The 13,869-nt window shown below is 40.3% G+C and overlaps 1 protein-coding gene across 1 annotated transcript; it reads right to left on the bottom strand.

Annotated features, from left to right (window-relative positions):
* Positions 1–219: 219 nt before the first annotated feature.
* Positions 220–12,818, bottom strand: slc45a1 (solute carrier family 45 member 1; the record flags this gene model as incomplete). Its single annotated transcript, XM_079844859.1, has 8 exons — positions 220–514; positions 2,378–2,583; positions 2,673–2,849; positions 5,017–5,170; positions 8,083–8,948; positions 10,383–10,607; positions 10,772–10,864; positions 12,392–12,818. 8 exons carry the CDS (start codon positions 12,816–12,818, stop codon positions 242–244), a joined length of 2,421 nt encoding a protein of 806 aa, XP_079700985.1. The 3' UTR covers positions 220–241.
* Between the last annotated feature and the right edge of the window lie 1,051 nt (positions 12,819–13,869).

Here is a 13,869-nt window from a genome sequence, read left to right on the forward strand (position 1 = left end):
TCAAGTCAAGTCTGTTAGTTTTGAGTCAAGTCTGTTTGTTTCAAGTCTGTTTGTTTCAAGTCAAGTCCGTTTGTTTCAAGTCAAGTCTGTTTGTTTCAAGTCAAGTCTGTTTATTTCAAGTCAAGTCTGTTTGTTTCAAGTCAAGTCAGTTTGTTTCAAGTCAAGTCTGTTTGTTTTAAGCCAAGTCTGTTCTGACTTGTTCTGGTGCAGTGTTAACTCTGGACCCGGTGTGAGAGCAGATCTAAATGTGCAGCAGAAGTGGCTGGGTCTCACTCTGAGGAGGCTCACCCTCGGGTGGAGGCAGATGGTACACCACACACAGTGAGGAGTACAGGCACCCCACAAATGACATCAGACTCGCAAAGTACATCACGCCCTGGGCCCCGCCCACCAGCGATGTCAGCGGACCCATCGCCACGGAAACCAGGATTTGAGCCAGGAAGTACTGGCAGCTGAGCAGGGAGATGTCCACCCCCATCCCTCGCCTGGTCCCATCCTCTGACGAGCCGCAGAACTGCAAGAATAGTTCAATACAAATATTCATCTCCATCAGAATTACCACCCTCGAATGCATGTTCTGTATTGTAGTCTATGGGGCAAAATATTACAGAGGGTTATATTGATGTTAAAGCACTTACAATGATTCTTCCATGAACTGTAAAGTTGTATACAACCATACACAAATAATGTTTCATCCTGATGCTATACTTTTGAAATAGTGCGTATTTGGATGTTTATACTGATAAAGCACTTACAATAATTCTTCCATGTGCTGTTTATCTTGTATAAATATATTAGTGCAAAAAGTTAGTTAGGATATATCCCTATTTTCACTATTATATCCCTATTTGGTATCCTAAAAGTTACAGATGAATGAAAAAAAAATGCTTTGGTGAATCATAATAATGAGATTAAAAGTCAAAATTAACTGTTTCAAGTCGGTTTGTTTCAAGTCAAGTCTGTTTGTTTCAAGTCAAGTCTGTTTGTTTCAAGTCAAGTCTGTTTTAAGTCTGTTTGTTTCAAGTTTGTTTGTGTCAAGTCTGTTTGTTTCAAGTCTGTTTGTTTCAAGTCAAGTCAGTTTGTTTCAAGTCAAGTCTGTTTGTGTCAAGTCAGTTTGTTTCAAGTCAAGTCTGTTTGTTTCAAAGTCAAGTCTGTTTGTTTCAAGTCAAGTCTGTTTCAAGTCGATTTGTTTCAAGTCTGTTAGTTTTGAGTCAAGTCTGTTTGTTTCAAGTCAAGTCTGTTTGTTTTAAGTCTGTTTGTTTCAAGTCTGTTTGTGTCAAGTCTGTTTGTTTCAAGTCTTTGTTTCAAGTCAAGTCTGTTTGTGTCAAGTCAGTTTGTTTCAAGTCAAGTCTGTTTGTTTCAAAGTCAAGTCTGTTTGTTTCAAGTCAAGTCTGTTTCAAGTTGATTTGTTTCAAGTCTGTTAGTTTTGAGTCAAGTCTGTTTGTTTCAAGTCTGTTTGTTTCAAGTCAAGTCACTTTGTTTCAAGTCAAGTCGGTTTGTTTCAAGTCAAGTCGGTTTGTTTCAAGTCTGTTTGTTTCAAGTCAAGTCTGTTTGTTTCAACTCAAGTCAGTTTGTTTCAAGTCAAGTCGGTTTGTTTCAAGTCAAGTCTGTTAGTTTCGAGTCAAGTCTCTGTGTCAAGTCTGTTTGTTTCAAGTCAAGTCAGTTTGTTTCAAGTCAAGTTGGTTTGTTTCAAGTCTGTTTGCTTCAAGTCAAGTCTGTTAGTTTTGAGTCAAGTTTGTTTCAAGTCAAGTGGGTTTGTTTCAAGTCAAGTATGTTTGTTTCAAGTCAAGTCTGTTTGTTTCAAGTCGGTTTGCTTCAAGTCAAGTCGGTTTGTTTCAAGTCAGTTTGTTTCAAGTCAAGCCAGTTTGTTTCAAGTCAAGTCTGTTTGTTTCAAGGCAAGTCAGTTTGTTTCAAGTCAAGTCAAATCGGTTTGCTTCAAGTCAGTTTGTTTCAAGTCAAGTCTGTTTGTTTCAAGTCAAGTCGGTTTGTTTCAAGTCAAGTCTGTTTGTTTGTTTGTTTGTTTGTTTGTTTCGAGTCAAGTCTGTTTGTTTCAAGTCTGTTTGTTTCAAGTCAAGTCTGTTTGTTTCAAGTCTGTTTGTTTCAAGTCAAGTCAAGTCTGTCAACGCGCCCGGTTTCACAGACAAGGCTTAAGCCTAGTCCCAGACTAAATGCATGTTTGAGCTGTTTTACCGGACAGATCCTAAAATATGTCAGTGCCACTGTTTTTTGTCAAGATGCACACGAGAAAGGCACCTGTATAAAATCTACTTAAGTGCCCTAATTAAACTAAGGCCTAATCCAGGTCTAATCTAAGCCCTGTCTGTGAAACCAGGCCTTTGTGTTTGTAATTATTGTCTGTAGATGACCTTCCTCTCACCTGCGGGCTCTGGTAATATTCACAGAGCAGAGAGTAAGGCAGCGTGCAGAGAGAGGAGAAGAGAACTCCGTAGGTGACGCAGAGAGACAGCAGCACGTACAGGTTGGTGGAGAGAGTGGCCAGCCCTGTGCCCAACCCAAAGGCCAGATAGGCAAAAAAATACAGAGAACGCAATGAGAAGCGCTCCTCCAGCTTCTCAAGAATGGCTGCCAGAGGAAAAGACAAGGGAAATGCTAACACACAATATTCTTTGTGCATGGTCAAGATGTACTGAATCACTCACACGTTCACCAACCTGAATAAAAAGCAGCACTAAATGCATAGATGCACATGCCCCAGCAGCCCATAGTGACGCCAGAATTGTAGCGCTTGTACTCCTCTGAGTCGTGGTGGGCCTTTGGGTCTCCACCAAACACAACCTCCCCCATGAAGTCAGTGTAGAAGAGCAGCATGCCCTCAAACGACAGCCAACCTGAGGGTCCGGTTTAGGCAACATTGATGATGGAAGACATTTACATTTAGTCATTTAGCAGACGCTTTTATCCAAAGCGACTTACAAATGAGAGCAAAAGAAGCAACTAGAACTAGAACAGGAAGATGAAATAGTTGGACATAAACACGTTGAAACACTCTCGAAACACTTAAATCATATTTAGAAAGAACTTTAGATCTCACACTTATCATTCACAAAAGTTGCACACTTCCTGGAGCCTTTGCGCTTTTAAAATAATATTGGTAACACTTTAGAATAATGGTCATTAGATAATGCATTAACTAACCATGAGCAGTGCATTTGTTACTGTATTTGTTCATCTTTGTTAACATTAGTTCATATAAATCCAGCTGTTCATGTTAGTTCACACTGCATTAAATAATGTTAACAAGATTTTAATAATGCATTAGTAAATGTTGAAATTAACAAAGATTAATAAACGCTTTATAAGTGCAGTTCATTAATAGTTAATGTTAACTAATGACCATTATTCTAAAGTGTTACCAAAATAATTTATAAAATAAAATATCAAGTCAAGTCTGTTTGTTTCAAGTCAAGTCTGTTTGTTTTAAGTCAAGTCTGTTTGTTTCAAGTCAGTTTGTTTCAAGTCAAGTCTGTTTGTTTCAAAGTCAAGTCTGTTTGTTTCAAGTCAAGTCGGTTTGTTTCAAGTCAAGTCTGTTTCAAGTCGATTTGTTTCAAGTCTGTTAGTTTCGAGTCAAGTCTGTTTGTTTCAAGTCAAGTCTGTTTCAAGTCGATTTGTTTCAAGTCTGTTAGTTTCGAGTCAAGTCTGTTTGTTTCAAGTCTGTTTGTTTCAAGTCAAGTCACTTTGTTTCAAGTCAAGTCGGTTTGTTTCAAGTCAAGTCGGTTTGTTTCAACTCAAGTCAGTTTGTTTCAAGTCAAGTCGGTTTGTTTCAAGTCAAGTCTGTTAGTTTCGAGTCAAGTCTCTGTGTCAAGTCAAGTCTGTTAGTTTCGAGTCAAGTCTCTGTGTCAAGTCAAGTTTGTTTGTTTCAAGTCAAGTCAGTTTGTTTCAAGTCAAGTCAGTTTGTTTCAAGTCAAGTCGGTTTGTTTCAAGTCTGTTTGCTTCAAGTCATGTTAGTTCACACTGCATTAACTAATGTTAACAAGATTTTAATAATGCATTAGTAAATGTTGAAATTAACAAAGATTAATAAACGCTTTATAAGTGCAGTTCATTAATAGTTAATGTTAACTAATGACCATTATTCTAAAGTGTTACCAAAATAATTTGACCAATAAATGAATAGCACTCCCAGATCCATTTAATGCATCTGATCTCACCATATTTAAATCCATTCCCTAAAATCAGTGTTATTTTAGTATTATTTATCCAGTATAATACTACTGATTAATAGTTGTATTATTATAACCATACTGTTTATATTAATTTTAATTCATTCATTTATTATTAGTCAATTTTAGTTTAATTTTTTGTTTCAATATTTCTATTTGACTTCAATACATTTTTACTTCAGTTTTAGTACTTTAACTTAAACTTGTTTTTTTTTCAGTTAGTTGTCAAGTCAATATTGCTATTTTTTTTAGTTTTAGTAACATTTTTCATCTAATATTTAAATTTTAGTTAACTTTATTTCAAATTAACTAATTGGGTAACACTAGAATAATGGTCATTAGTTAACTACATTAGTTAACATTAACTATTAATGAACTGCACTTATAAAGCGTTTATTAATCTCTGTTAATGTTAATTTCAACATTTACTAACGCATTATTAAAATCTTGTTAACATTAGTTAATGCACTGTGAACTAACATGAACAGCTGGATTTATATGAACTAACGTTAACAAAGATGAACAAATACAGTAACAAATGCACTGCTCATTGTTAGTTAATACATTAACTAATGTTAACTAATGACCATTATTCTAAAGTGTTAACACTAAATGAAATGCAAAATCCAGCAGATTTTCCATGCAAAAAAAAATATATATATATTTTTTGCTAATACTTCCATATTTTCTTCATTTGCAGTTAAGAAATGTAATCAGCTGTTGGTCTGTGCTAACCCTTTAGTCTGTTATCAAAATCTTAATGTCAGTTCTTAATATAAAAAAATGAGCATCAGACATTTTGTATAAGGCTAATGAAATTCAAAACCTATATTACCCAGGAAATGGTTGGTGCACAGGCTTCGTAAACATGGAGGCATCCTGCAGATGGCAGTACAGAGCAGAAAGATGGACATCTGAGAGTCTGCTCCTTCATGGCTGCCACTGAGGTCACTGTCATAGCGCATACCATTCAGCAATATATTCGCCACCTTGGGGAAAGATAAAGATGCTAAAGTTCAATGTCAACGTTGTATTTATACCAGAGCTGTAACCTCCATAAACACTGAGAGGGACAAGTCCCCTCCAATAATTAGAAATGGCCAAATTGTCCCCCCCAATATTTGAAACAGGTTTAAAAGTCACATTTTTAGTCTGGTCTGCCTCAGCAGTCTAACAGCGCTCATTAATGTCCAAATGATTGAGATGGCCAATCAAATCAAAGTAGGCAGGGTTTAGTGTTGTAGTCAAGACCACCTAATCCAAGACCAATGTGTGTCGAGACCAAGACCAGACCAGCACTCCTTAAATTCATAAAGATCCACATTACCGCTATAAGACACACTATATAGAGCTGTGACCAAATAATCATTGACAACAAAATTCATCTTTACACTGCAGAATATGTATCTGAATTGGTAAATTACAAATGCATAAATGTTGAGAATAATGTTTTTTTTTAATTATTGAATGCAATATTATGTTTGCAGTCATGCTCAAATTTGTGAAAACTTATACAAGTACTTTTTTTGCAACAATATCTTGAATTTTGTGAGCATTTATATTGACTTTTTTTACCCTCATTCATTTCTGAACAGGCACAATAAATAAATCAAATTAGAAATAAGTTATTGATTGCATCTGAAGCAGTAATTTTTGCATTCAATCACATTAATGATGTTAATAAATAAATCGGATAATGCACCGGCTACGTAGTGATATCCCAGCAATTGTGATCTTGAAACAAAATCCAGAGTCCTCGAAGTCTGAGACTTAGGGCGTTTTCACACCTGAGAGTCGCACCAAGATCCGAACCGAAGTTCATGTTTTGATACATTTTATACATTCGGTTAGTTTTGGTTTTGGTCACATTGCAGTTCTGCGATCGCACTAAAGAAATGAACATGACACACTTGAGTCCACTCGTCTTCATCTATCGGCATCTGGACATTGATTGGTTTGTAAACGGACGTGCGTCTGACGCGTCTTTGACAAGAATGAATGAAGCATATCGCCGCCACTAGTGAACAGTGCACATTGCTTCACTATTTTCTTTTCGTTACGTTTAAAAGTGGACATTTCAAGCTTTATATTCACATATTTCTCATGTTTGTGAGACGAGTATCTGCTGAGTTTGGGTTTATTTGAGACGCGCTCCAGTTCAAAGCATGTGATCGCTCCCGCCATTATTGTCTGCTATAGACTATTAGCTTCTTATTTATTAAATCCAGGCAATTATCTGATTAAACATTGATTAAAATTAAGATACAATTTATACGAAACGAAATTCACATTAAAGAAAGGCTTTCTAAACAAAATCATACAAAATGTATTTCAAAATCATTTCTGACTTTCTGTCTTATGACATATTGCGCATCTTTTCACTTTTCATAATCAACGTAGCCGAGATTACATTTAAAAATAACATTATAATATTTAAACATAAACAGGAACTTCCTGTAAATGCTCTGAAAGTGTGAACCACACAGAAAACGCTTTCACACTAGAAACGAACCGAACCTTTGTTCAGTTTGATCCGGACTGAGACGACCTCTTTTCGTCGGACCAAATTTCGTCTGTTTGATCCGGACCGGGTCACCTAGTTTTCCCAGTTTGTCCCCCATCCAGGTACTTTCCCTGCTTAGTTTCAGCGGGAAACCAGTCTTGGGCTACTGGGTGATATGGCTGCTGGTTTGGCAGTGCTGTTGTAGGACTCGAGGCCGGTCTTAAGACCATTTTCTGAAGGTCTTGTCTCTGTCTCGACCACATTTGTACTCAGTCTTGTCTTAGGGCGTTTTCACACCTACCTTGTGTGGTCCGGATTTTTGGACTTTTCAGTTTGGTCTGAATCAAAATCTGCGTCATATTCTCGCGCATGCGTCGTGGAGACACACACGGAAGACAAGAACAAGCTGGATAAAGGTGTTATTTTGATTTTTTTCGCACAAAAACTATTGTCGTCGCATCGTAAAATTATCGTAGAGTCACTGTGGTGAGATGGACTTTGTTTATGGGTCTTGAGAGTGTAAATGTACTGAATGCCAATGGAGGCCTTTCTCAGCATCAGCTTTACACTCAAATATCTTAATTTGTGTCTGAAGATGAACGGAGGTCTGACGGGTGTCGAACGACATGAGGGTGAGGAATTAATGACAGAATTTTCATTTTTGGGTGAACTAACCCTTTAAATCATGTAAATCCAACACACCAATTTTTTCAGCTTTACACTCTCAAGACCCTTAAAAGACACTAAAGACGTCGTTACAAAGTCCATCTCACTACAGCGGTTCTACAATAACTTTATGAATCGCCGACAATAGTTTTTGTGCGCAAAAAAACCCTAAATAACGACTTCTATAGTGATGACGATTTCAAAACACGGCCTCATGAAGCTTCGAAGCGTTATGAATCATTGAGTCGAATCATGATTCGGATCGTGTGTCAAACCGCCAAACTGCTGAAATTTGGCGATTCAAACCGCTGAATCAACTCACTGATTCATAACGCTTCGAAGCTTCATGAGGCCGTGTTTTGAAATCGTCATCACTATATAAGTCGTTATTTAGGGTTTTTTTGCGCACAAAAACTATTCTCGTCGCTTCATAAAGTTATTGTAGAACCACTGTAGTGAGATGGACTTTGTAACGACGTCTTTAGTGCCTTTTAAGGGTCTTGAGAGTGAACCGTGCCATTGAGCCAATGGAGGCCTTTCAGAGCATCAGATTTACACTAAAATATCTTCATTTGTGTCTGAAGATGAACAGAGGTCTGACGGGTGTCGAACGACATGAGGGTGAGGAATTAATGACAGAATTTTCATTTTCGGGTGAACTAACCCTTTAAATCATGTAAATCCAACACACCAATTTTTTCAGTGTATATATTCAAACCTACAGTGACTGACCTGTTGACTGAAAGTGACCGTGCGTCTGCGACCGTTGTCCAAGCCACCGCTTGGAGTAATTAGAGGATCCTCCATTAAGGCCAGAGTCTGGGGGCGCTTCAGTATCCCTGAGGTACTGCCTCGATGTGACCCCGCCGCGACCTCATTCGGCTGGTCTGCGGGTACGATGGCTTGCTTTTGCTCATTAGCTTGCAACGCTTCAGTCGCCAGCAACTCTCCATTAGGCTGTGAGAGTTTGACTTCATTGGCACCAGGCGTTTCGCTTTGCCCTTGAGGGGGCGTGTCTCCGGGTGGAAGGGGCGGAGCCACCGCCTCCGGTTCTAATGGCAGAGGAGTCTGCTGTCCAGTATAGCATTCAATCAGTACTCTGTCTATGTAGGAGGTGCCTAAGGAGGACGCAAACTCATTAATGCCCGTGAGCGAGTTATCTCGACTGATGAAGCTGCCGTATTTGGGTGTCAAGGGACTGAGGGGAGAGATGGGGCTGGTGAGGCCAGCGTAGAGGCGTGCGTTGGCACTGCTCGAGCGACCCAGTGGATCCTGGTAGCGGCCATTGGAGAACTGGCTGTTATATAAGGCTTCCTCCTCGTCCTCATCGTCCTGGTCTGCTGGAGCCCCGGGAGGCGGCGGTGGAGAGGGCGGCAGAGGGAGATTGGGGCTCTTGAGGTCTTGGCCGCTTCTCGTTTGAGGCTGGGATTGGGGAAGAGTTCGCTCAGGTATACTGGTGAGGGTCATGGCCGTGGTGGCGGCGAGGGTGATGCTGGTGAACAGGTATATGACCCGCAGCTGGCCTCCCATTGACCTTCCGAACTCAGTTTTGTCCCAGTTAATGCCACCCACGATGTAACCAAACCCACCTCCAAGGCCTGAGTTAAACAAAAGATGCAATTGTTAAAGGGTTAGTTCACCCGAAAATGAAAATTCTGTCTTTAATTACTTACCCTCATGTGGTTGGACACCCGTCAGACCTCCGTTCATCTTCAGACACAAATGAAGATATTTTAGTGTAAATCTGATGCTCTGAAAGGCCTTCATTGGCTCAACTTTACACTCTCAAGACCCTTAAAAGACACTAAAGACGTCGTTACAAAGTCCATCTCACTACAGCGGCTCTACAATAACTTTATGAATCGGCGAGAATAGTTTTTGTGCGCAAAAATACCCCTAAATAACGACTTATATAGTGACGACGATTTCAAAACACGGCCTCATGAAGCTTCGAAGCGTTATGAATCAGTGAGTCGAATCATGATTCAGATCGTGTGTCAAACCGCCAATACTGCTGAAATTTGGCGATTCAAACTGCAGAATCGACTCACTGATTCATAACGCTTCGAAGCTTCATGAGGCCGTGTTTTGAAATCGTCATCACTATATAAGTCGTTATTTAGGGTTTTTTTGCGCACAAAAACTATTCTCGCTGATTCATAAAGTTATTGTAGAGCCACTGTAGTGAGATGGACTTTGTAACGACGTCTTTAGTACCTTTTAAGGGTCTTGAGAGTGAACCGTGCCATTGAGCCAATGGAGGCCTTTCAGAGCATCAGATTTACACTAAAATATCTTCATTTCTGTTCCGAAGATGAACGGAGGTCTGACGGGTGTCCAATGACATGAGGGTAAGTAATTAATGACAGAATTTAAATTTTTGGGTGAACTAACCCTTTAAAGCAGTGCTTCTCAAATAGTGGGGCGCGACCCCCAGGGGGGGCTCGAAGCGACACCAGGGGGGGCGCGCGAGTCCCCGGGGAAAATACTTTTTCAGGAAGTGTTTTTTTTGCACCGAACAAGAGCACACATCAAAGAGCAGGAGATATGAAGTGTAGATAACAAACACCATGGAAAAATATTTAACAGGGATGAAAAGAAAGTCGGAGAGAGACGGAGATAATGAGGGAAACACGTTAAGCCTCCCGAAAGCTAAGACGAGGAAATATGACGAAGCGTATGTTGCGCTTGGCTTCACTGCGACTACGGTGGGAGACGAAGAAAGACCGGTATGTTTACTGTGTCTAAAAATGTTGGCAGCGGACAGTATGAAGCCAAATAGATTAAGGCGTCACTTACAGACATTACACCCCAATCACGCTGATAAGCCGCTTGAGTTTTTTCATCGAAAACGTGCCGAATATTGCCGACAATCGTCCCGCTTTGTGAATGCAACTTCAGTAAACCAGCGAGCACTGGGGGGGGCGCGAAATGTTTTCTTCTTCCTAGGGGGGGGCGTGACAAAAAATAATTGAGAAGCACTGCTTTAAAGGGATGATTAGCCATAATTAATCTCCAAGTTTTCCTCTAACCTGCCAGAAGAGCATGGATATTTAGGCCTCTGTCTTGGTCCTCTGGGCTGCACACATCCATCATGTACGCGTGGCTGGGGTTGTCAGCTGAGTCCGCGCTGAAGTCCATCAGAACCACGCCGCACACCGTCAGCACGATGCCCCACTTGTGATCGAGGGTTGTGTCTGCCAGAGCTGAGCCAATGTCCCGTCCATTCAGCACCAGAGTTAGACCCAGCAGAGCCCCTACAAACACAACATTACGGCCAATTTCCTCACGTCACACAGTAAAACCAAAGTTTCAATGTCACATATTAAACAGCAAAGAGTTCCAAGCAGAAAAAGAGAGAAATAGATGCTTGATTAAGCCATTTGTGATGTTTGCAGTAGCTGAATTCAGTACTGCTTACCTATCGCCAGGGCCAAAATAAACGGTCTCCTGCGGCCAAAGCGAGACGTGCATCGGTCACTCCACGCCCCGAGAATTGGTTGCAATAGGAATCCTGACAATCATAAAAGAAGAGAGAGAACAAAACTTAACTGGGTAAATTATGGCTCTAAAAAAGAAGAAATCAGCCTTAAAACTCACTCCCAAAAAATTAATTAAAATAATATTCAAAATGTTAATAAATACTATAATAATACTAAATGTTGCCTGCAATTGCAATAGAAGTGGTAAAAAAATTTAAAATAAAATATGTTGCATGTTAAATGTTTATGATACAATATAAATATTATATGTAAAACTTAATTTTTTTTGGGGGGGGGGGGTAATTGGAAATGTTGCCATGGCAAACTAACTGAAATAAATATTTACTGAAGCCGAAATAAAAAGTTCTGTTGAAGAACTAAAATGTTATTATTATTACTTACTCTTTCGCCTTAAGTCGACTTGTGTACCGCTGACTGCCAGAAACTAGTTATTTTAGTCTATAAAGTTTTAAATATGGATATTTTTCTTACACAAATGCGCCACTTCGCTTCAGAAGGCCTTCATTAACCCCCGGAGCTGTGTGGAGCAGTTATATGATGGATAGTTGCACTTTTATGATGGATAAATGCCCTTTTATGATGGACGGATGCACTTTTATGATGGACGGATGCACTTTTATGATGGATAGATGCACTTTTATGATGGACGGATGCACTTTAATAATGGATAGATGCACTTTTATGATGGCTGGATGCACTTTTATAATGGATGGATGCACTTTTATGATGGATAAATGCACTTTAATAATGGATAGATGCACTTTTATGATGGATAAATGCACTTTTATGATGGACGGATGCACTTTTATGATGGATAGATGCACTTTAATAATGGATAGATGCACTTTTATGATGGATAAATGCACTTTTATGATGGACGGATGCACTTTTATGATGGATAGATGCACTTTAATAATGGATAAATGCACTTTTATAATGGATGGATGCACTTTTATGATGGATGGATGCACTTTTATGATGGATGCACTTTTATGATGGATAAATGCACTTTTATGATGGATAAATGCACTTTTATGATGGATAGATGCACTTTTATGATGGATAAATGCACTTTTATAATGGATGGATGCACTTTTATGATGGATGGATGCACTTTTATGATGGATAGATGCACTTTTATGATGGATAAATGCACTTTTATAATGGATGGATGCACTTTTATGATGGATGGATGCACTTTTATGATGGATAAATGCACTTTTATAATGGATAGATGGACTTTTATGATGGATAGATGCACTTTAATAATGGATAGATGCACTTTTATGATGCACTTTTATGATGCACTTTTATGATGGATAGATGCACTTTAATAATGGATAAATGCACTTTTATGATGGATGGATGCACTTTAATAATGGATAGAAGAATGTCATATACACCTAGGATGACTTGAGGGTGAGTAAATAATGGGCTAATTTTCACTTTTTGGGTGAACTATCCCTTTAAGCTTTACAGTCGAAAGTCCTCATTCACTTTTCATACTGAAACGAGCAGGACATTCAAAAATATCTTACCTAAAATCGGACTGATGAACCACACTAGACTGTAGAACTGGTCGGGCAGCCCCATCTGCAGTAACACCGGCGTAACGTACGCGGTTTCCATCGCGTAGCTGAACTCGATCCCGAACAGAATGCAGCCATTGAAGAGCAGCTCGGGGAACGCGCGCCTCGGGGGAAGCTCGCTCAGGTCGAGCTGCTCCAGCGGGCACGGGGTGTTCGGCGGCGGCGGCGGGGACGGCCGGATCAGTTTCCGGCGCTTCGGATGCCTCTGGAAGTTGTTGGCTCTGTGACTGAGGTGCCGTGTGGTGGACGCCGGGAAACTGGACGTCTTGGACAGAGTGGGTCTCCAAGCGGCATCCTGGGCAGACCCGAACTTCCCCCCGACAGGACTGGACAACAGGGGGTCGCTCGAGGTGCCCATTCCGGGAGAAGATGACATTCTGCTCACACTGCATGGGGAGGGGTGGGGAAGATGCAGATTTCATAAGACATGGAAAAGCAACCCGTCCCATTGTCAGCTGCACAGAGCGCTCTTAGGTCATGGTGACATTGAGGCAATGCAATTGCGCAAAATGAGCAGAAAAGTATCGTGCATTGCTTCGAGGAGGTCAGTGATGACACTTCCCTCGTGCACACGACGCACTGCAACAGAGATGCGCAGTGCACATGTGGTCTCCATAGCGCATAAACGCGCCTCGTTCCTGCACACTTCCGTGAATAAAACGCGCACATGATCGCTGATTCATAGATTTGTTTCATAGGCTAATGGATGACTAGGAGGATGCTTGGAGAGCGAAACAGCTGGACTAACCCAGCGGCGTAATAATCACCTCAATCGTTTGCTTTCAAGGTAAAGATTATACAATTGCTCTTTGTGAGAGGCGCGCGGATGGAAATATTACCTTTATCCGGGATGCTCTTCATGCATTACTGGGTTGCAAACAGCCGGCGGAACGGCACATCATGTTGACGCTGCTGTTTAACGAGTCGTCCTTTTTCGTCCTTTCTGGCGCAGTCATTTCTCAGCGTTTATCGCGCTCCTCCGGTCTTCCCCTGTTCTCTCATCTCTCCTCGGCTCTCCCCGGTGACGTCACGGCGGCCTCGCCCCGCCCTCGCCGATCTGCAGCATCAGCATCAATTGAAAACTGACACCTGTCTAAAACACTTCCAAACACCTTCAACACTGACATCATAATCACACTTGGGTAAACTTATATAATATATTTTGTGTGTGTGTGTTCTAACTTGCTCAAATAGCAAAATACACTAAAAAAAAAATTATTTATGATGCTGTTCACTTTATTTAAGCAATTCATCTTGATTTAACACCATTATATTAGGTTTCTGGTTCAAATGTAATTGAGAACTGATTTAAAACCGTTACTCTTTGACATAACTTGATGTTTTCATTTTGAAATAACACGTTTCAATCAAGTAACCCAAAGAAATAAGACGTTCACTTCCCATCATGCTTTGCAAAGGGGCTGAAT

This window comes from Gobio gobio (assembly GCF_949357685.1).
Source record: "Gobio gobio genome assembly, chromosome: 19".
In the NCBI taxonomy this organism is placed as follows: domain Eukaryota; kingdom Metazoa; phylum Chordata; class Actinopteri; order Cypriniformes; family Gobionidae; genus Gobio; species Gobio gobio.